Here is a 20,453-nt window from a genome sequence, read left to right on the forward strand (position 1 = left end):
TTGGTTGGTTAACTAGACGTCAGGAGGTAACATCTTTGACCAGGAAGGCACCATCAACTCATTACTTTTTGCTAATCTACTTTATATATGATAAAAAAGTAATTTGTTTATTATGGGTATCTTAAGCTATTCAAGGCTTTTTGCTTTCAGACTCACTAAACATTCAAAGAGCAGATGATGAGCTCGACTACCTTTCCTTGTACATGTTGCATTAGTTCACGCAATGTCTATCCAGGCTGATTCGTTTTATGTTCCTATGACCACGCATACAAAGATAATTATATTTTGTATTAAGAATTATAAAAGTCCCGCCTTGGTCCTATGCAGCTAAATAGAACTACCTCCCATTTACCATATCTATTGAACTATATAACTTATACGTACCAGTAATCGAAAAGGATATATCTTAATTGTCTGATAGTAATACAAAATGTATAGGTTACAGGTAGCTTTTTCACAAAAGAGAAAAAAACTGAAATGATATTGTTTACCAATGCTGTGATAGGTACAAATACAATTCCCAGTTTGACCATTTGGTGGGGTTGACTGGCCCCTGAATTTAGGTGATTGCATGGGAATAGGTGTTCTGCTATGTTTTATGGAACTCTGATAATTATGAGCAGGTGAATATTCAAGGTGTCGAACTTAATTCGAATATTAAAGGTTAACTATTGTATCCTTATGCGCAAATTAACTATCCAGTACCTTTAATATCCAAACTGAACAAATATTCCACGCCAGCCTACTGGTAAAGTCGGGTTCCTTTGGTCCATCTGTGAACAATATATTCCAAAGTACCAGAAGTGAAACAAGGGCAAATGTTTTGCAAGCAATGCAGGAACAACATGAGTAATTCGAGCTTTGTTTTCGCTTCTGCAGCGTAAGGCTTCAAGGCGATCAGTGATTTTTGCTTGCAGTTCGTAAATTACTGTTTCAGGTAGTTCAATCATGCAGTATGTTTGATTTTTAGGCAACAATTTGTGATGATACCCTTGTTATACTGCAGACCCATTTCTCTTACGAGCACTTGCTTAAAACAACTTGAAAAAAAATAGTCTGTAGACATGTCTAAAATTATCCGGAAACTTCCAATTGATTATCAGCAGTGCAACATGGTTTTCGTAAGGGGTTTTCTATAGCAACGTAGTTTGTTCTGAAAGACCACGATCTTTCACAACAATAAATACTCGAGGACAGATTGACCAATTTTTTTTATTTTCCCAAAGCATTTGCCCAAGTTGATCATCCTAAACTATTGCAGCAAAAAATGAAATATTTAGAAACCCAAATATTTCTAAGTGGTTTGCTTCCTACCTCCAGTGTCGTGAGGAGTATTTTGAAGCAACTAAACTAAAATGCAGGTTCAAGCCGGGTACGTCTGGAGTGCATCAAGGCAGTATTCTTCGGCCTCCTTTATATCTGATCTTTATTAATGGTTACCTTCTGATGCAACCGTTGCACAAAGATTTTGTGCAGGCGACAGAGTCATGCATAGTAGGATCGAATTATAAATGAGCATTTAATGTTCAACGTTAATTTAGAAAAAAGCTAGACTGGCATAATAAAGGGCAGATGAACTAAAAAGAGTAACAGAATGTAGATATTTAGGATCAATATTTACTCCAGACTTGAGGTAGAACGCACACATTAATGAAGTCTGTATCAGGGCAAATAAATTTCGGTGGGGCGTTAGGTGAAGGATGGCATAGCGCAACTCCTGAAGTGAAAGGTTGGCATAAAGGATACTAATACGGCGAATTGTCGAATATGTTAAGATAGCATGCGACATCACACAGCTACTAACCGCCACAATGTGGACAGAGTTCAACGACTGGAGTCCACATTCATATATTCGAAATATTAGCGCGTGCAGTCTCCCACTAAACTATGGAGTCGTGCAATCTTTTCGCTTTAGAAGTAAGGACTAAGTTTGACGTATAAAATTTTTATTTCTAATTATTGCTAATAAGGTCAGAATTAATTTACCAGAAGTGTATTCACTTTTGCCAAATCAACGCTCTAAACTCAGGCATAGTTTATAGAGAGAGTCGCCAGTTACAAGGAATGACACATTCAAATGTAGCATTTTCTGAAGCTGAATAAAGAATGGAATGACTTACCAAATTCAGTCGTCGTAGTTCACCGTCAGTACTTTTACGACTGGTTTAGAGTCTTATCTTCTGTGATATGAATGCGTCTTAGCATATGTTCTTGTTCCTAATGCACTTGAAAGAAGGGTACGTTGTCTTTGCTTACCGAATGACAGTGTTTATGGATATTACGATTGTACTGTCTTGTCATGTTTTGTTCGACATGTGGCTATATTTTGTATATTTTTGAATTTCTGTTCTCACTCTTATCAAGGCCTTTTTCTCGGTGCTAACTCTATAATTAAATAAACGAACAAACAAACGAGAAATGGCCGTCTCCTGGACCGGCGCGCACGCTTCGAAAGATCGCGGATCTCGTGTTTCCGCTGCATCTGCGGCTGGTTTTATCAATTGCTCAAGCGGCATCGAGTCTGAGGATCGTGCTTTTTCATCCCACGTTGATAGCGACGACAACACAAATTAGTCCGCAAAATTGGTGGCCGCCGCCCATTAAGTTTGGTTTTTGCTTCGGCCCGTCTTTGCTGTCGTTTCAAGTGCTTTGGAGACTTATAGAAACTGCAAGAAATGCCACAGTGACACGAAAACTCAACCGAAAACGAGGGTTTCCTGCAAGGTATTCAACGTTCCGCTAGGCTTTCCTTTGAGGAACTGCTTCTCCGCATTGCACACCCACCAGTAGTGTTTGCAGTTACATTTTTGTAATGTAAGACCTGTTCCATAAACAGTTTTGATTTTTTTGAAGGCATTTCCTTTTAGAAGTCAAAGCATTTTCTATGTCTCGTAACTTATTTATCAGTAGATAAAAGCGTGTTTTCGCAAAGTTGGTATAATTTTTTCCACAACTTTGATTCTCTCAATCTATATCTTTTTTTACGACATAAAGCGTGTCTATAAACACTCATGCGTGAAAAGTGTATTCATTCTTCTTTTCGTTTATCCATTACATACAATATTCAGGGCCGTAGCTTCGTCAGCTAAAAATTCTCGCGTAACCTACCAAAAACACCTGTTTTCACCCCATTAGGGCAAGCAAAGTCAAGCCAACCCACGCACTTTATTCTTTACCAAAGAATTATTCTGTTCAATTACTGACATTTGGGCTCGGATAAGAATATATAGTATACCAAACTGGCCAATGTTTTATCTTCTTTTTTCATATCCGCAGGACCAATATATTTTGCTACAAACGTGAAACCGGAAGTGATATGGCTCCCAACCGGCTCAAACCCTACGCCCAAATCATCGACGGCTTGCCGAGGTGTCCATTCGCCACCCCGGAAACCATCAGGAATGCTCTGCAGTTTGTGGCCCAGAAAGGCGACCTGCTGCAAGTGTCATTTCCCAAAAGCGGCACCCACTGGGTCCAGTACATCATCCAGTTGATACTCAATGGCGGGAAACCGCTGGACACGTACGAGGAGTTCACTAAGAGGGCCCCATTTATCGAATACCACGTGGACGCTGCTAAACACCAGACCAGCGCACCAGTGCGGACGTTCTGCACTCACCTGCCCTTGCGCGTGGAGATGCTGAACCCAGAGGCGAAGTATGTCTACGTGGCCCGCAATCCTTGGGACGTCTGCGTGTCCCTCTACCATCACGTAAGCGAGTGTCGAGAAATGCAGCGTATAATATTCTAGCACTTGGTTTATTTTTTTTTTATTGACGAGTTACTGCCTCGCCTTTCATGCGAACTCTTCTATACCAGAAAACATCATCGCTTATTCATTAGTCATATTAAATAGGGAAGAAGTAGGCGACCTAAAGTTATTATCACTAGCCCATCTATAAAATAATAAATAGGTAGTTAAAACAATGAATAAATAAATTGGCTAATTATTTAATAAATGAAAAAATAAATAATTTTTCGCGGCCCATCTATCCTTTGGACATGATCGGTACATTAGTACGATCCGCAATATTTCTTATGTCGGTTGTGGAATTAGCAATCATGTTTTTATGCTATAGGGATTATTATTCACGAAAGTATTTTATGCCGGGCTGCCCCGATAATTTGTACCATGCGCGTACGTCAAGCATTCGTCAGGCCGCAAATCCACGACATGGTGATAGCCTTGCTCTTCTCGCCTAACTAGATGTCTGGAAAGCAACCATAGAAAAATTAGCAAAATTTAATGTAATAAAGGAATTGTTCTCTTGGTCACGAACATACATGTTGCAGTAAGGTAATTTTGTATTTTTTTATCACTGAGTTATCTTGAAGACAACATGGCCGGCAGCCTCGACACCTACAAGGGTAATGAAGATGACGGTGCGTTGAACAACTTCCTATTACACCAAGCTCGATTCAAATGGTTCGCGAAGCTTAAGGTGAAAAGCGGTCCCCAACCAATTGTCCCCAACATTTGAGAGCAGTGATTGAAGCATGACTGGGTTAATAAAGAACAAACTCCTGGATGAGAAAACTGTTCTTTACATAAAACAGAACCGTACTTTGATTGCATTCAACTAAATAAATTTCCTAAAGAATATTATATACCTCTCGCCAGGATACAAAATGCAGCACAGTTTTAGTTTACCCTTAAAATAAATTCATCTCTTTGAGACCCCACTTTTAAAGGCGTAGTCCACGTCGCTATCAAATGCAGTGGAATGGAGCTCTTGAAAGCGCGCATGTACAGTTAAGCTGCAAAAGATGCCCCTCTCGCATGTGCTGCTTTGCTTGTCTTCGCTTGTCCAATTTCTGGTGGCCTATTGTTGGCGTGGTGTGTTTCATTGTTGTTCAACGTGTTCAGTCAAAAGCAATGAGTTAATGCCGCCGTATAGCTGTTAACTGCCTTCGTGCGTCTCTGCTAGCCGACAAGCCTGGCCTACGACGACGCCACCAGAACTCAGCACCCAACACCGCCTTTGACGTGTAAAGAAATTATGTTCGATGCATAGCCATTATTCTGACACTCACACAGCTTACATTTTGCTGCAGTGCTTTCCAGGTCAGAGGCTCGAAATGCTGACCGACTCGAATTGCGGCTCATTTAAAAATAGAGCTCCAATGGCAGGTCACGAAAAAAATCCTGCGCCCTTTATTATCCTAATGTCGTCGCTTCTGTTTCCAACGTAAATGACGTTACATCCTTTTTGTTACGCCTGAAATATTCCCACGTCATACACATGGCGCTAAAAGCCACGATCTGTCAATGAGCATCCACTTTCCGAAAGTATGGACACCCATGCAAGCTTCGATACTGCATCACTAGAAATTCTTGAAACGTTGACCTTCATAAAGGTGTTGTGTTCTTGGTGACGCATGTTGGTTGCAATCCACCCACTTTGGTATCACTTATTTTGTATCTGAGTAATTTTGTGGAGAACGTAGCCAGAAGCCAGAGGCTCTATTCTCGACACGCATGGCGGCAAAAAACCGCCGTTATCCGCCATGTTGACTCTCTGATTGGCTGCCGAAAGGTGCTGCCCCTTCCAGTTTGCGCTGGGAAACGGGAGTTTTGCAAGATGCAGTTTTCGTTTTCATGAAGATAATGAAACGTGAGGTCGAGTTGCAAATTTTATCGATTAATACATTTCTCTGGTCCTTCACAGCTACATTCGGATGTTAGCGCTTCAAAAAGTAAGTGAGCGGCAGCGGGCAGAGCCAGTGCAATGCATCTGCCATTTCGCCAATATGTGGCAGCATGGAGGAAGGAACGCGCAGGAGAGGCCCCGGCCATCAAGGACGTGCTGGATGTGTGAGGGAAGTCACGTGCTCTTTTTTGCGAAGGAGCAGTGGGACTGGTACCCCATACTTGAACGTTGCCATAGCAACCGCGCTCCTGAAGCTCCAGCTGCTGCTCTAGGCCTCTGAAAAGTCAGATACATTTTTCTCAGCCAGTGTCTTTCTCACAGCTCAATATATTTGCAAATATAAACTGACTATGGAGCGTGGCGTGTGAGCTAGGCAGTTGTGTTTTGGATCTGTGCGGCGTGAGGCAGCTGGCAACAGAAACAGTCAAGGAATCGTGGCTCGAGTCTGCGCCGTCTTCAATAACGTGCCACCCAACAAAGCAGGAGCGCTGCTGCTTTAATAACACAGGTTTCGTAGGCTTTGTTTTGGCACGCGCCGGCTGCACACCCTCCCGAAAGTACGTAGCAATGCAAGTTAAGACTCGCGCCTATGTGCTCTGGCGAGCTGATTGGAGGCGCAATGAATGATGGCGCACCAACACGACTACTTTTTCGGCTTAAAAAACGTGACGTCGGGGACTCTCCCATTTTGTTTCTTTGCTCCATGCATGTGAGTTGGCGATGCAAGATAGTCGCCATGTCAGCTTGCTGGGTGGCTGAAGGCAGATGCCGTGGGGAGGGTCACAAGAAGGGCCGTTTCGTAAAGATCAATTGGAAGTAGCGTGACGCTGCGTTGGGCCGCCATTGCAGATATGTTCCGCCATAATTTGTTAACAAACAGCGTTAACAAACGACAGCTTTTGGGTGCGTTTCAATGGCTCTGATCGAGGGACCAATGTAAATATACTTCGTAGCGAAGCCTCCATAGAAATCCATACGTTAAAAGCATAGTGGTTGATGGGGCTTAGCGCAATCTGTGTGACAAAGGAACACTTGCGGAGGAAGAAAAATTAATTGGACGCTATATTCGTTAAAAACACAACTGGCGTACTTTTGTTCTCCAAAGTGCGAAATTCGTTCTGGTAGCCTGCCATTAGAGCTGTTTATTGTTACGTGAAGAAAGAGTCAGTAAGACGAGCAACTGTTTAGAAGTTATATTTACAACAGCGGTTCCAGCGCTGACCGTTTGGATAAAAATCGCGAGCCCAGTTCGTTCTTCCTCCTGTTTTCTCGAGTGATGGCGCCCACGCACCTCGTTTGAATAATCAAACACCACACGCCCGTAGCATGATCCCGCGGCGGCAGAAGCGACATCCCGGGGCGTCTAAATGTCATCACTGGGAGGGTGATACTGCTTCAGTCGTGTAATGTGCATGATATCACTGGACTGGGAAGCCGATGAGGCTTCAGGGGCGATCTCGTAGGTGAACGGAGTCATGGCATGAAGCACTCGGTATGGCCCTCTGTAACGAGACAGCAGTTTTTCTGACAGGCCGACCTGACGCGACGGAGACCATAGAAGCACCAAAGAACCAGGCGGGCATTGCACGTCTCGGTGTCGCCGGCCGTACAAACGCCTTTGACTCTCTTGGGATTTCAGAAGGCAGTCACGGGCAATTTTATTTGCGTTGGCACAGCGGGCGATGACGTCAAGTGCGTATTCACTGGTCGGTGCCGCGTGATCAGGGATTGTTGTGTCGGGGGGGGCAGTGCTGGTTCTTGGCCGATCAGAAGGAAAAATGGGGAATAACGGGTTGTATCTTGGCGCAAGGAAATATAAGCAAATGTGACAAACGGTAGAGCGAGGTCCCAGTCAGTGTGGTCTGAAGAGACATATTTCGCGAGCATGTCTGTGAGAGTGCGATTGAGACACTCCGTGAGGCCATTTGTTTGCGGATGGTATGACGTGGATAGCTTGAGCCTCGTGGCACATGATTGCAGGATGTCCGCGATAACGTTTGATAGGAATGTCAGGCCACAGTCTGTGAGAAGTTGTCGCCGAGCTCCATGTAATAAAATCACGTCTTGAAGAAGAAAATCGGCGACACCTGTGGCGCAGCTTCGAGGAAGCGCTCGAGTGATGGCGTAGCGCGTGGTGTAATCCGTGGCCACAGCGATCCACCTGTTCCCCAGAGGTAGAAAGGTTAAAAGGGCCAAGTAAGTCCAAACCAACCTGAAAGAATGGTTCCGCGGGAATGTGGAGTGGTTGAAGGTAACCCGAAGATAGCCTCAATGGTGTTTTGCATTCGTGGAATTTCTCACACGCAGCTACATATCTTCGAACGGAGAAAGCAAGCCCTGGCAAAAAGCAGCGTCGGCTGATCCGGTCGTAGGTACGTGAAACAAATAAACAACGGCCGTGGGGAGGTCGTGAAGTTCGTGGAGAACCGTCGAGCGAAGGTGTTTAGGGATCACAAGGAGGAATTCAGTGCCGTCGGGGTGAACGTTGTGACGGTAGGGTACGCCATCTTGAAGCGTGAATAAGCGAAAGGGACGGTCGGCAAGTGGCGATTCCAGGCGGTCAATTATGATACGCAAGGACGGGTCATGGCGCTGCTCGTCGGCGGCATGGAGCAGTGGAAAAACAGAGAGAACACAGGCGTCGGTGTTAGTATCAGACGTAGAAGTCGCGTCTTCGAATGGGTAGCGAAAGAGCCAATGTGCGTCCTGGTGCCAACACCAGGACGCAGATTGCCTCTTTCGCTACCCATTCCAGTTGTCCCGACTTTTAAGTCACGGTGTAGGGATATTCTGGTAGTCGGAGGGCGCAACGACCGAGCCGACCAGTAGGATCCTTGAGCGACGAAAGCCAACAGAGCGCATGATGGTCTGCGGTTTCTAGGAAGGGCTTGCCATTTAAATATGGGGGGAACTTTGAAACAGCCCAGACGAGAGCAAGACATTCGCGCTGGTTAATCGAATGGTTACGCTGTGCAGTTGTCAGCGGCCGGCTAGCGTAAGCTATAACGCGGTCGTGTCCGTGTTGGCGTTGCGATAAGATCCCGTAACCACTGGCATCGGTTCGAACCTGTATAGGTGCGGACGGGTCAAAATGGGCCAAGACCGGTGGATTGGTGAGAATCATGATAAGGCGTGAAAATGCGGCAGCCGGAGGGGAACCCCACGTAAAAGGGACGTCTTTCTTCAGAAGTTCGGTGAGTGGTCGAGTGATTTCTTCGAAATCTTTCACGAACCGTTGGAAATAAGAAAAGAGCCCCACAAAACTCCGGACGTCTTTGACAGACTGAGGTACAGGAAAAGCCGTACAGTTATATGTCCTTTTTAGTAATTCGGTTTAGGTGGCGGTAATCAACCCAGAAACGCAACGTGCCATCTTTCTTTTTGAAGAGCACGACCGGCGACGCCAAGAGTCGACGAGGGCTCCACAATGCTTCTGGCGAGCATCTTGTTTACTTCCTGCTGAATACCTTGCCGCTCTGCCATGGACACGCGTTACGGGCGGCGGTGAATGGGAACGGCATCACCAGTGTTTATCCGATGCTTAACAAGGAACGTATGGCCAAGTGGTCGATTGTCAGCGTCAAATACGTCGCGGTAGAAAAGCAAAAGGCGACATGGCGTGGCTGCTTGGTCATGTGCGAGGTCCGGAGTTACCATGGCACGTAATGGAGCGTCGACGTTCAAGGCATCCTGCGGGTATTCAGGATGATCTGGAGACGCGTCAGCTGCAAAAGCAGAGACGTGGTAGTCTGTTACTGACCGGAGCGTGGCCACCGCTATGACTTCAGACAACACTTGCTTCGTCAAGCCATAATCGATAACGGGGAGGCACATCCGATTAGCGGCAAGGGTTACGACGGTGTGTGGCACAGAGATGTCGCGTGCCAGGAGTACATCACGAATAGGTGCGACGACATAGTCACCGTTGCGCACGGTTGCCGTTGAGTCCAATTCGACGAAGGTTAGGGCTTTTGGAGGTAAGCGAACAAATGCTGTAGTGCAGAGGGTGTTCGGTTTTTCGGGGCGAACGTTTGAAAGAAGAGGAAGCTCGAGGCACAGCGTACCGCTGGTACAGTCAATGAGGGTAGAATGCGTCTTCAGGAAGTCGAGCCCGAAGATTAGGTCATGAGGGCAAGGAGTCAGCACGATGAACAGGACTGGAACTTGGTGGCCAGCAATTCCTATGCGAGCAGTGCATATACCCCTGACGGCAACAGTGGCGCGATGGGCGACGCGTACGGCTTGAGGGATTGCAGGCATAAGAACTGTTTTAAAGCGACATCGTAGGTTAGCACTCATTATGGATACTTGTGCTCCGGTATAAATTAATGCCGTCAATGGAACACCATCTACGTCTACTGCAATTAGGTTCGTGTCGGTGAGGGGCGTCAACGGAGGATCTGAACAGGACGAACGTGGTGCAGCACTACCTCTAAGAGCTGCATGGCCTAGTTTTCCGTCTGTCGGTTTGTCGATGAAAAGCGGCGAGGCTGGGGTGAGGGGAAGCGATGCGACTGAGGCGACGGCGATCGCACGGAGGAGCGGCTGTCAGGGGCATCAGAAGTAGGGTACAGAAAGTGAGGTGAATAACGGCGAGCGACGGTGTATGGGCGAGGAGCAGGGAATGAACTCCACTACGGCGTAATCCAGGTGGTGCGGCAGTGTCGGGATACATGACCAACGCGGTGGCAGCGGAAGCAGATCGGTTTCGCTTCTGGGATTCGCCATTCAGTAGGATTGCGTGGTCTGGGAGCGAAATACTGGTCATTACAAATCGTGGACATGGAAATAGGTGCCTAATCAGGTCGGGAGGCAGAGAAGGTGGTAGGGATGCCAAGGTTAGCAATTTCTTGCCGCACAAGAGCTGGAATAACGGAAATAGTGGGGGCTGCTGGGTCAAAGGTACCATCAGGGGGTCGTGGATGAAGGGGGGCCGGACTCACCGTTTTAATCTCACGGCGAACGATACGTGTGACGTTCTCTTGAAACGATCATGTGGCGGTGTGTGAAGCGATTTTTAATGAGAAATGGAAGAGATAAGTGCAGTGCCGTAACCGTCTCTCACAGGAGGACACCTCAACAGCACCGCACGGGGAAGGGGTATGGGGAGAAAAAGATGAAGCATAGAGAGACCGGAAGTAAAAAGGAGAAAGAGACCATAATAGTAAAACAAAGACAATGTAGCTAAGCGTTTGCAGGGCTTACAGCCGCACTCTGAGGTGTGTTGCTTCACAGAATTCCATCAATGACGAAAATGCACGCTTGGTGATGGAACTGTTAGCATTGGGGAAGAGTAGGCACTACAGGGTGGTGGATGGCAAGCTACATCGGTGGTAGGAGGCGTACAGAGCCTCCCTCTCGGTCTCGAACGCCGGGCAGTGACGCGGAAGATGCTCAGGGTCTCCACGTCGTCGCAGATACCGCACACGAGGCTGCCGGTTCCCGTGAGCCTGCGTGTGCATGCCGCTGTTTTGTAGCAGGCGATGCGCAGGCGGAGAAGGAAGGCGCAGTCAGCCCGAAGGAGGCCCTCACGCGGGAGCAGCCGCGGGGGCGTTCCCGCCGCGACCCGCCGATCAGGGTGTTGCGCAGTGGCCTAGGCTGCGCAGAACCGTTGTCTTGGTCACGTCGAAGCTCGTCACCAATTGGGTGAGGGGAAAGCGCTCACCATGCACCGCCTTGGCGAGGGAGTCAGCCTCCTCGTTGCCTGGCAATCTGATGTGTGCGGGTATCCATTGCAGCGCCAAGTCGCAGCCTTGATTGACGATGTGTCGCAGCTTGCAGCCAACTCGAACAACAAGGGGCCCTCCGACGTAGTCCCTGGCCAGCATGCAAAGCGCCGCACGAGAGTCAGTCAGAATGGCCGCTAACACAATGTTCGGATGTTTCAAAAGGAGGTCGGCAGCGAGATTGATGGCGGCAAGTTCGGCCACTGTCGACGACGCGGCAAAGCGCATTCGGCACTGGCGGGTTTCCCACGTGTCCGGTGCCGTGCAAGCCGCAGCACCGGACCCGTCCGGCGTCACCGAGCCACCGGTGTAGACGAGTAGTCATCCTGCCAGTCACTCGTGCAGTAGGGAGGCCATCTCCTGACTCATGGCGTACACCGCAGTTCGGCGCTTTGATGCGACGCCAGGCACCCCGATGTTCACATCCAACAGACTGGAGTAGTACGGCAGGGAGGCGAACTGTGGCGGCGACCCGATGAGCTTTGAGAACTCGGTGGCGCGCTTGCCCATACACGAGTTCGGCAGGGAGTGGAGTCTGCAGACGAGCCGCTGGCCCTGTGGTGAGCGCTTCAGGCTCACAATGTGGTGGAGCGCCAGCTTTCGAGCACGAAGGGACGGCGGCCAGTTGCCCACGTCCGCGAGTGTCGCCCCTACTTGGGAGGAGCGAGGGAGGCCGTATAGTTCTCGCACCGCCGTACGGTGCGCCATGTCAATAGAATTCCAATTAGCCGCTCGAGTGTTGGTGGTGGGGAGGGCGTAGAGCGCCCTCGATGTGGCCGAAGAGTTGTACACGCACAGTGCGGGTTGCGGCGTGCATCCGTGTCTACGCGCGAGAAGAGAGAGCGCGGCGCTGGCGACTTTTCTTGATTCCTTGCAGGTGTGGGAGACGGCCGCATTGAAGTTGACGCGGCAGTCGACTGCAGGCCGAGGTAACGGACGCTCTTGCGCCACGAGAGAGGGCAACGGCGCAGAGTCAGCGGTGGCGCTTCGGAGCGTGCTCGTATGCCTCGTGGGTGTACCAGTAGTAACTCTGTTTTGGCCGCCAACAGCTGGAGGCCGATGCTTCCCATGTACTGGTCCACCGCGTCGATTGCAGTCTGGACGGATGCACGCACCTGATAGCCGACTTCAGTAGGGCCAGTCGCAAATTGGGCGATGTTATCAGCGTAGATGGCCACCCGTACTTCGTGCGGCATCGCTTTTGGGTTGTAGTCCAGAAGTCGCGCGAGGGCAAGATTAAAGAAAAAGGGGCTCAAAACACTGCCCTGCGGAACACCAGAAAACACACTGCGCGGCCGGCTGAGCAGCCCCTCCAACCCGCACCCGAAGCATGCGATCAGACAAGAAGGCTCGTACGTAGTCGAGTAGCCGGTCAGTGATGCCGAGCTCGTGCAGCACACTGACGATCGTAGAATGCGGCAACCCATCGAAGGCGCCCTGTACATCAAGCAGAACGAGGTAGCCGGCCTCGCGACGGCCCGCCTCCTGCTCGAGCGTAGCGACAACCTCGGCCAGGCTGTCACCCATTTCCCGCAGCCGCATGAAGCCGCTCTGCTCAGGAGCGAATGCGTCGAGTGCCGCTGCAATCCACTCCACACGACGAAGGGCCATGGCTTCGAGTGTCTTACCGGCGACAGACGTGAGTGAAACCGGGCGGTAGGAGCTCACGCTGCTTCGCGGTTTGCCACTCTTGAGGAGAGGTACCACGGTTGCTTCTTTCCACTCGGGAGGGACGATGCCGGTGCGCCAGACACGGTTGTACACCTCCAAAAGCGATGGGAGCTGCTTGTCGTCGATGTTTCGCAGCGTCTGGTACGTGATTCCATCCGCGCCCGGCACAGAACGTCGCCTCCGAGCGTTGAGCACGATCCGAGGCTCGCTCAAGGTGAAGTCATCCGTGCAAGGTGCCGTCACCCGCTGCAGAATTCCGTTCATCGGGAAGTCAGGCAGAGGCACGAGGAGAGCGGCTTTGTTGTGCTCAGGAAGCTCGGGAAGCTCGAAAACTGGACCATCCGGCGGAAGCAGCGGCGGCAGCGCTGCAAAAGTGGCGGCGAACGCGTCCGCGAGCTGCTGTGCGATCAAGCCCTGTCCGACCGCGATGGAAAGCGCGGGATAGCGAGGGTTCTTTGGTGGAAGGAGAGCGCCGATAATGCGCCACGGGCGCGATCTGTTGCGCGTATCGTCGAGCGACACACACAAACTGCTCCAGCTCTGGTTGCGCCGCTGCCTGGCATGACGGCGGCACACAGCATCAAGGCAATTGTAGAGAGTCCAATCATCTTCCCTGTCGCTCTTGATGGCTCGATGTTCAGCGCGGCGCCGGACAGCTCGAAGGCACAGAACAGCATTTCGGGGCGGCACCGACACAACGTGTCACGTGAGTCAGCAAATCTGTTCGCAGTAGGGGGCGTGGCACAGAGTTTCCGAAACTGTGTCGAGACACGGTAGGAGCGCCATGGTCCGTGGGCTGCAGCGTGCTGCTCGAGGGAGATCGGGTAATGATCGGAGCCTGAGTGTCGGGGCTACGTCGCCACTCGTAGTGGCAACCCTCGCTCACAAGCGACGAGTCGATGGTGCTCTTCCGTGCGCCCCGGGTGCACGAATGTGGGACTGCCGGTTTTGAGAAGTAGGAGGCCCGCAGAGAGGATGGAGTTGAGCAAGTCCCTACCTCGCGGCTCGGTGTGCGGGCACCCCATGTTGTGTGGTGACTGTTGAAGTCACCCAACACCACAGAGTCACACCCGATGTGAGCGACGAGCGCAACCACGAACTGTCCCACCGATGCACGGGCCGAACATAAACACTAGCGACACAGGTGTCGGCATCCCCAACATGTACAGTCACGGCCACGCACTCGATGGCACTGGTCACGATGTCGGTGGCATTTACGTCGGCTTGCGCGAGACATGCACGAACATAGAGTGATGCGCGGGACCGTCCAGGAGAATGCAGCGGGTCGCAGCAATGAGCCTTGCTGCAGGTCTGCGACTGGCATTCGGTGGCACTGTGATAGGCCACAAATCCGGGGAGGTTAAACTCACCGGGACGCGCGTAAGTTTCTTGTAGCGCGAGCACGTCGAATTCGTGTAGTGAGAGGTGCTCGGCGAGTTCAGCGTGGCGGCGGCGCATCGAGCGGACGTTCCACTGGAGGATGTGCGGCCGACGTTTCGGAGATCACCTATCCATGCTGGGGCAGGGCTTGATTGGCTGCAAGGGCCGCGGCGCACATTTGCCGAGTGGTGTCGTCCATCACTGTTGTCTCTATGAGGACCCGCAGTGCTGCTGCGAAGGCCGCAATAACTGCATCCTTTGGATCGCAGGCGGCGGGGGTAGTGGGCTGTTGCGTTTGCGCCTGCTCCGCCGGCTGGGCTCTGAATGACAACCCAGGTTGTACGACCACGGAAGGACGGGGGGCTGCTCCTTGCTTCTGTCGAATGGCGTCTGATGAGGCGCGAGCTTTAGCAATCGCCTGCTGTCGCGTGAGAGGCTCTGGCAACAGTGACAACAGCACGGCAGCCTTCCTCTCCATTTGCCAGTTGGGGCAGCGCGGCTCCGAGGCCGCGTGATTCCCGCTGCAGTTAATGCAGCGCGGCCTCTGCGTGGTGCAGTCGGCAGTGGCGTGCGACTCTCCGCAACGGAGGCAGCGCGCATCACGCGAACATGTTGCGCCGGCGTGACCAAACAAGCCGCATCGAACGCACTGGAGTGGCCGCGGTAGTCTGGGACGAACCGTGCGACGCTGCTTGAAGAGGAGCACTTCGGCCGGAACGGCATTGCCGGCGAATCGCACCGCTATGTCGTGGCCCCTGCGTTCGCATGAGAGGACGGGCACGGGGGCTTCAAGGTGGTCTCTTATTGTGTCTGCGTCGAACGAGCGGTCGACACCGAAGATGGTGCCAGCGCAGGTGTTTTTTGTGAGAGCTTTCGCCCTCACTGGCACATCGCCGACGGTGAGGACTTGTAGGAAATGTGAACAGTTCTGCCCCGGGAGCGCGTCGACGGCGACAACATTCCGCCGAAAATTCACCCGCACGCGGTGTGGTCCCTGAATAGCTGAGAGCTGTGCGGCGATAGTTTCTTGCATCACACTCAGGAAGTTGCCTTTCTTCCCTTGGGGACGAAACAGGGCCGTGTCAGCGGGTTCTCCTCGATCTGGGCCGTCGACCGATGATGTATGTGTGATCACCTCGAGAGGCCTGTAGCGCGGCCTCCCTTTCCCGGGCCTCTTGTGTAGTGAGGGAGGATTAGCGCTGTGTTGAGTAGCCTGCTCGGTTGAATCCGAGGCGGAAATGAGTGCTGGGCGACGTTCAGGCTCGATGTGGGGTGCTGCTGCTGGATTCTTTGCGGAGCGAGCGGCTGGAGCAGCCCGAGAACACAGCTGGGGCGCGGGCGCGCCAAGATAGCTGGGTTGGTTGAGGAGTGCATTCGTTTTTGCCCCGTTGCCTTTTTCACTTGGGTGCTGTCGTTGCTCGTACCTTGAGAGCTTGTCGCAGGTGTGGCCCCGGCGTGAGTCATTCGAGAGAGAGACTGACCCTCTCTCTCTCGCTCTGCCGGGCGCGGACGAGTGGGTGGCTTGGTCAGTGGGGGCTCTCGTTGTTCCCCGTTCGACTTGTCGGTGCTTGCTTAGGGAGCTGGCCTGTTCTGCGAATGTTCGGCAACCGCTGCCACCTGGAGAGCTGGGGAAGGTGGCGCCGGGTGGCTGTCATGGCGTCGGCGGGGGTCGTGCGCTTGTTGTTCGCCATGTTGCGGAGATTCAAGCGATGGCGGTGGGCTGCTTCCGTCGCGGCTGCGGTTGTAGTTTCGTTGTCAAGGTGAGTCAGCGGTGAGGCAGGCAATGATGCAGACGACGACGAGCGATCAGCCTCGTGGGTTTAGAGGTCGGTGACCCGCTACACGAGGCGCTGAGCTATGGCGACGACTCCGTGCTGTCAAAGCTGGTGGCCGGTGAGGAGGAGATCGTGCTGCTACTCGGAGACGAAGGCGCTGAGGCATTGCTGTCGCTTTCCATCTCGGCGATAGATTCTGCGGCGGCAGTGGTGTTGGCGGCCTCTCGCCGATGGCGTTTGCCACGTGCGTGGCGGTTGGCATTCTTGCGGCCGGCGTTCTTACGGGTAGTCTGTGACAGGCGCTTTGGCATCCGTTCCGAACCTAGCATACGGCGGGCCTCCAAAAGCAGCACGTCCAGTGCTCACGAACGAGGTTGTGGCGTGCCGAGACGAAACCAGGGCACTGTGCCCTGGGTGTTATCCATGTCAGGGTCCAACCAAGGCCTGAAACGGCCGGCTACAGGTACATACCTCCTCCCCTGGCACCCCTAAAAAGGGCTACGCTCAAGAGCGCTGTCGTGGGAGAAGGTTAACAAGTAGCTAGGGTTTGTGGTAAAAAAAAACCTCTCACAACGAGGGCTGAAGCGAGTGCCGTTGTGGTCGGAGCGAGGGGGAATGCGACCGCTCGCTACGAGTGTCCGTGAGCGTCTCTCGTGTGGCGGTAAGAGCGGAGAAAGAGCACGTGGCAGAGGTGTTTGGGAGCCGGCAAAACTGCGGGACGACCCGGCGGCTTTTGGCTACCTCGAAGCGGCGGCTTTCTTTGACGAAAGCGTCGACGTAGAAACGGCGTTATAGAAGAGCAAATTGAAGGCGTCGTCCGAGATGTATTTAGGATATGGCCCACCTAGTGAACCTCGATCATTTTCTCGTTGATTTTCCGGCAAAGCGCGAGCACTTCCTGCATGTAGGAGACATACCATTCGGTCGAAGACTGAACACGGCTGGCAACCTCTTTTCGCACAGCCTGTTGGCGACCTGGCGAGTTGCCAAATAGGTCGCGAAACCGCACTTTGAACATGTTCCAGCTGGAGACCTCGATCTCATGGGTGCAAAACCAGACACGCGGTGTCCCGTCCAGATAAAAGATCACATTGGCAAGTATAGTGGTAGAGTACCAGTGGTGGCTATGGCTAACACGCTCACACATGCTGAGCCAGTCGTCGACGTCAACGACATCTTGGGCGGAAAATGTCCCAGGATCACGGAGACTAGGAACCGTAACGTACGTTGTGGTTGGTGCCGCAGGTGTAGTTGGCGACGGGGTGATTCCATCGGAAGCCTTGACTGAGAAGACGACGGTGCGGCCGCTTCGGAACTCTGTGGCGAGGGCAGGGAACGTTACACCTCCACCATAATGTTCCGCGAAGTACGAGTCAGTAAGCCGAGCAACTATTTACAGGCTATATTTACAAAAGCGGTTGCAGCGCTGACTGGTTATATTGAAAGCGCAAACTCAGTTCGTTCTTCGTCCTCTTATCTAGTGATGGAACGCACGCGCCTCGTTAAAACACTCAAATACTACATGCGTGTAGCAATATTAAATGCTAGCCATTAGACTTGATGGGCGTGTGAAGCATTCAGTGCGGGGAGCGTCCGAAAAAGGCAAGCCTGATGCGTGCCGAAATTGCAACCCTTCACAAAACATACTTTCTTTAGAGGCCCACAAAATGTTTAGGTGTAGAGTGCTGGTACTGTCGTCGGAGGCCAAGCCCGTCGGCCAGCGCAGTGGCGCGAAAACAACTTAAGTAAATGATAATCTGCTCTCGTGACTAACTACTATTGACTGGATGGGTTAAGAAACGATGAAGCTTCCCGCGTCACCGCATTCAGAGAAACGTCGACATGCGAGAAAGCACAATGTGTCAGGAAGGACGAGTTGTAACAGGTGAACTTTACGAGCGCGCCTTTCTGCACACTTCAAGAGCAGCATTGTACTATAAGTTATAGCGGTGTCAACACCCGCTTTTGCGATGAGTGCTAAAAAACGAACTTATTGATAATAATAGGAAAAAACAGAGTTGTCTTTTCTTTACTCGTCACGGCTATACAAAATTTATTAAAAATTTTACTTTCGTTGAAATATTCTAACTGGGGCCAGTTTTCATTAAAACACTCTTTTTTCTGCTCCAACTTTTGTTTCCTCCAAACAAAGTCGCACTTCGATCGCTGCTCCCGTAACCAGCCTCCCTGATGTCGGTGAAAATTTGTTGTGAACTGCTATTTGCCCGGAACTTCGCGACCTATTTGGACCGTCCTAGGAGGGACTTTCTTGGCATCTTTTTTTTTTCATTGAAGTGCAGCATATGTTCAATTGCACATACTCTGTGACTCTAGCTGGTGTGAATGAGGGTAGAGATAGGCAGCCGTGGATGCCAGAAAGTGCGCGAAGTATCTTAAAAATGCTAATCGTAGTAATAGGTAAATCGGCATCGTTGAGTGCATCAAATGTGTATGCTGGGAAATAGGTGCAGTTGAAGGTGCTAACTAAACGTTCTTGTTCTGAATTTTTTAATTGCAGATGACTTCGCTCAGCTTCTATCAATTCCAAGAGGGCATGTTCGACGACTTCCTGGATGCTTTCTTGACCGACTCTCTTGCTTACGGCTCCTACTTCGAGCACCTGGAGGCCGGTTACTTGCTCAAGGGGAAACCGAACGTTCTCTTTCTCACATACGAAGAATTGCACAGAAACATAAGAGACGAGGTACTTCGTTTGGCTAACTTTATCGGGGAACACTACGGGAAACTGATGAAAGAATGTGACATAGAAGGGGATACGCAATTGGATGCCATCGTCCAGAGGAGTAGTGCTGAAAGCATGAGAAAGGTCATGGTGTTCAACCTCGCCGGGCATCCTGACCCGGAGGTTGACAAGCAGTTGAAGAGCCTTGACGTCTCGTCGAGGGTTGGCAATGAAGGAGACACCAAGCGTTATAATTTTGTCAGGAACGCCAAGAGGGGAGAGTGGAAGGAGCGCTTCTCGCCCGAGCAGCTACGACGCATGGAGGACAGCATCGCGAAAAAGACGAGTTGTTCTAGCATTATTACGGAGCTTTGGAGCGACGTACGGGTGGAGGCATTGAGTTTGTGCTGAGTGTGAGGCCACGACCTGAATGATGCTTCACTAGGGTCCACAAGCATTTTCCTTCCTGTAATAAAATGTTGTGAGCATTATTCATACGCTTCATATTCTCACCTGTACATAGTCATCATCACCGTTTTGGACCCTGGTGGTGGGGCTCTCACTCGGGAGAATAAAGAAGAGACTGGCTGCCTAAACCTCGTCTCACAAGTGGTGGAGGTGCTGGGTAGAGGCGGCGACCCGAGCGGAGCTCCAGGGATGTAGCGTAGGTGAAGCTGGAGAGAGACCGGGAGCGAGAGGGCGAAGGAACCGGACAGCACACTCCACCACTTGTGAGACCCGCTGGCGTTATGGGCAGAGGGCCGACTAGGTCTATCCCAACGATGGCAAACGGTGTCTCGGGACATGGAATGGGCTGTAAAAGCCCAGCAGGAGGCGAAGTCGGTCGTTTCCGCCGTTGACACTGAACGCAAGAAGCGACGTACTTGGCCACAAAGGTAGACATGCCTGGCCAAAAGAAACGGCTCCTAACGCAGTGGTATGTTTTGTGTAATCCGAAATGGCCAGCAGATGGGTAGTGTGAGGACTTGTGTGCGCATCGAACGTGGAAGAATAGGTACCCAGTGGTGTCCGTCGGAGTTGTATACGTAGCGGTACAGCATATCGTTGTCAAGCTTAAATAGTCGCAGTTGTCGACGTAATCTGGCATTTGGTGCAGATGTAGTTCCGCACAGGCGTTGGATGATGCTGTCGCAGTAGGGGTCAGAACGTTGACACGAGGCGAGGTGAGTGACGCGATTGGAAGATAACGTGTCAGTAACCGATAGAGGTAATAACGGTAATAACGGGAGTGATGACTTAGTCTCATCATCAAGTGGCGAGCAATGGGGAGGTGTGCTCGAAGCTAATAGTGGCAGCGGGCAGCGAGAGAGAGCGTCGGCATCTTGATGCTTTTTCCCAGACTTGTAGACAACGTCAAAATCGTACTCTTGTAAGCGTACCACCCAGCGACCAAGTCGTCCGGACAAATTTTTGATTGACGACAACCAGCATAAGGCGTGGTGGTCGGTTATGACCGTGAAATGGCGTCCGTAAAGATATGGTCGAAATTTTTGGGTTGCCCAAACTACTGCGAGACATTCCTGTTCTGTGATCGAGTAATTCTTTT

General features: G+C 51.2%; 1 protein-coding gene across 1 annotated transcript; it reads left to right on the forward strand.

Annotated features, from left to right (window-relative positions):
- The first annotated feature begins 3,279 nt into the window (after positions 1-3,279).
- Positions 3,280-19,375, forward strand: LOC142584244 (sulfotransferase 1C2-like). The gene is made up of 2 exons (XM_075694392.1): positions 3,280-3,712; positions 18,722-19,375. Exons 1-2 carry the CDS (start codon positions 3,317-3,319, stop codon positions 19,295-19,297), a joined length of 972 nt encoding a protein of 323 aa, XP_075550507.1. The 5' UTR covers positions 3,280-3,316; the 3' UTR covers positions 19,298-19,375.
- Positions 19,376-20,453: the final 1,078 nt, after the last annotated feature.

Source organism: Dermacentor variabilis, chromosome 6 (assembly GCF_050947875.1).
Source record: "Dermacentor variabilis isolate Ectoservices chromosome 6, ASM5094787v1, whole genome shotgun sequence".
NCBI classification, from domain to species: Eukaryota; Metazoa; Arthropoda; class Arachnida; order Ixodida; family Ixodidae; genus Dermacentor; species Dermacentor variabilis.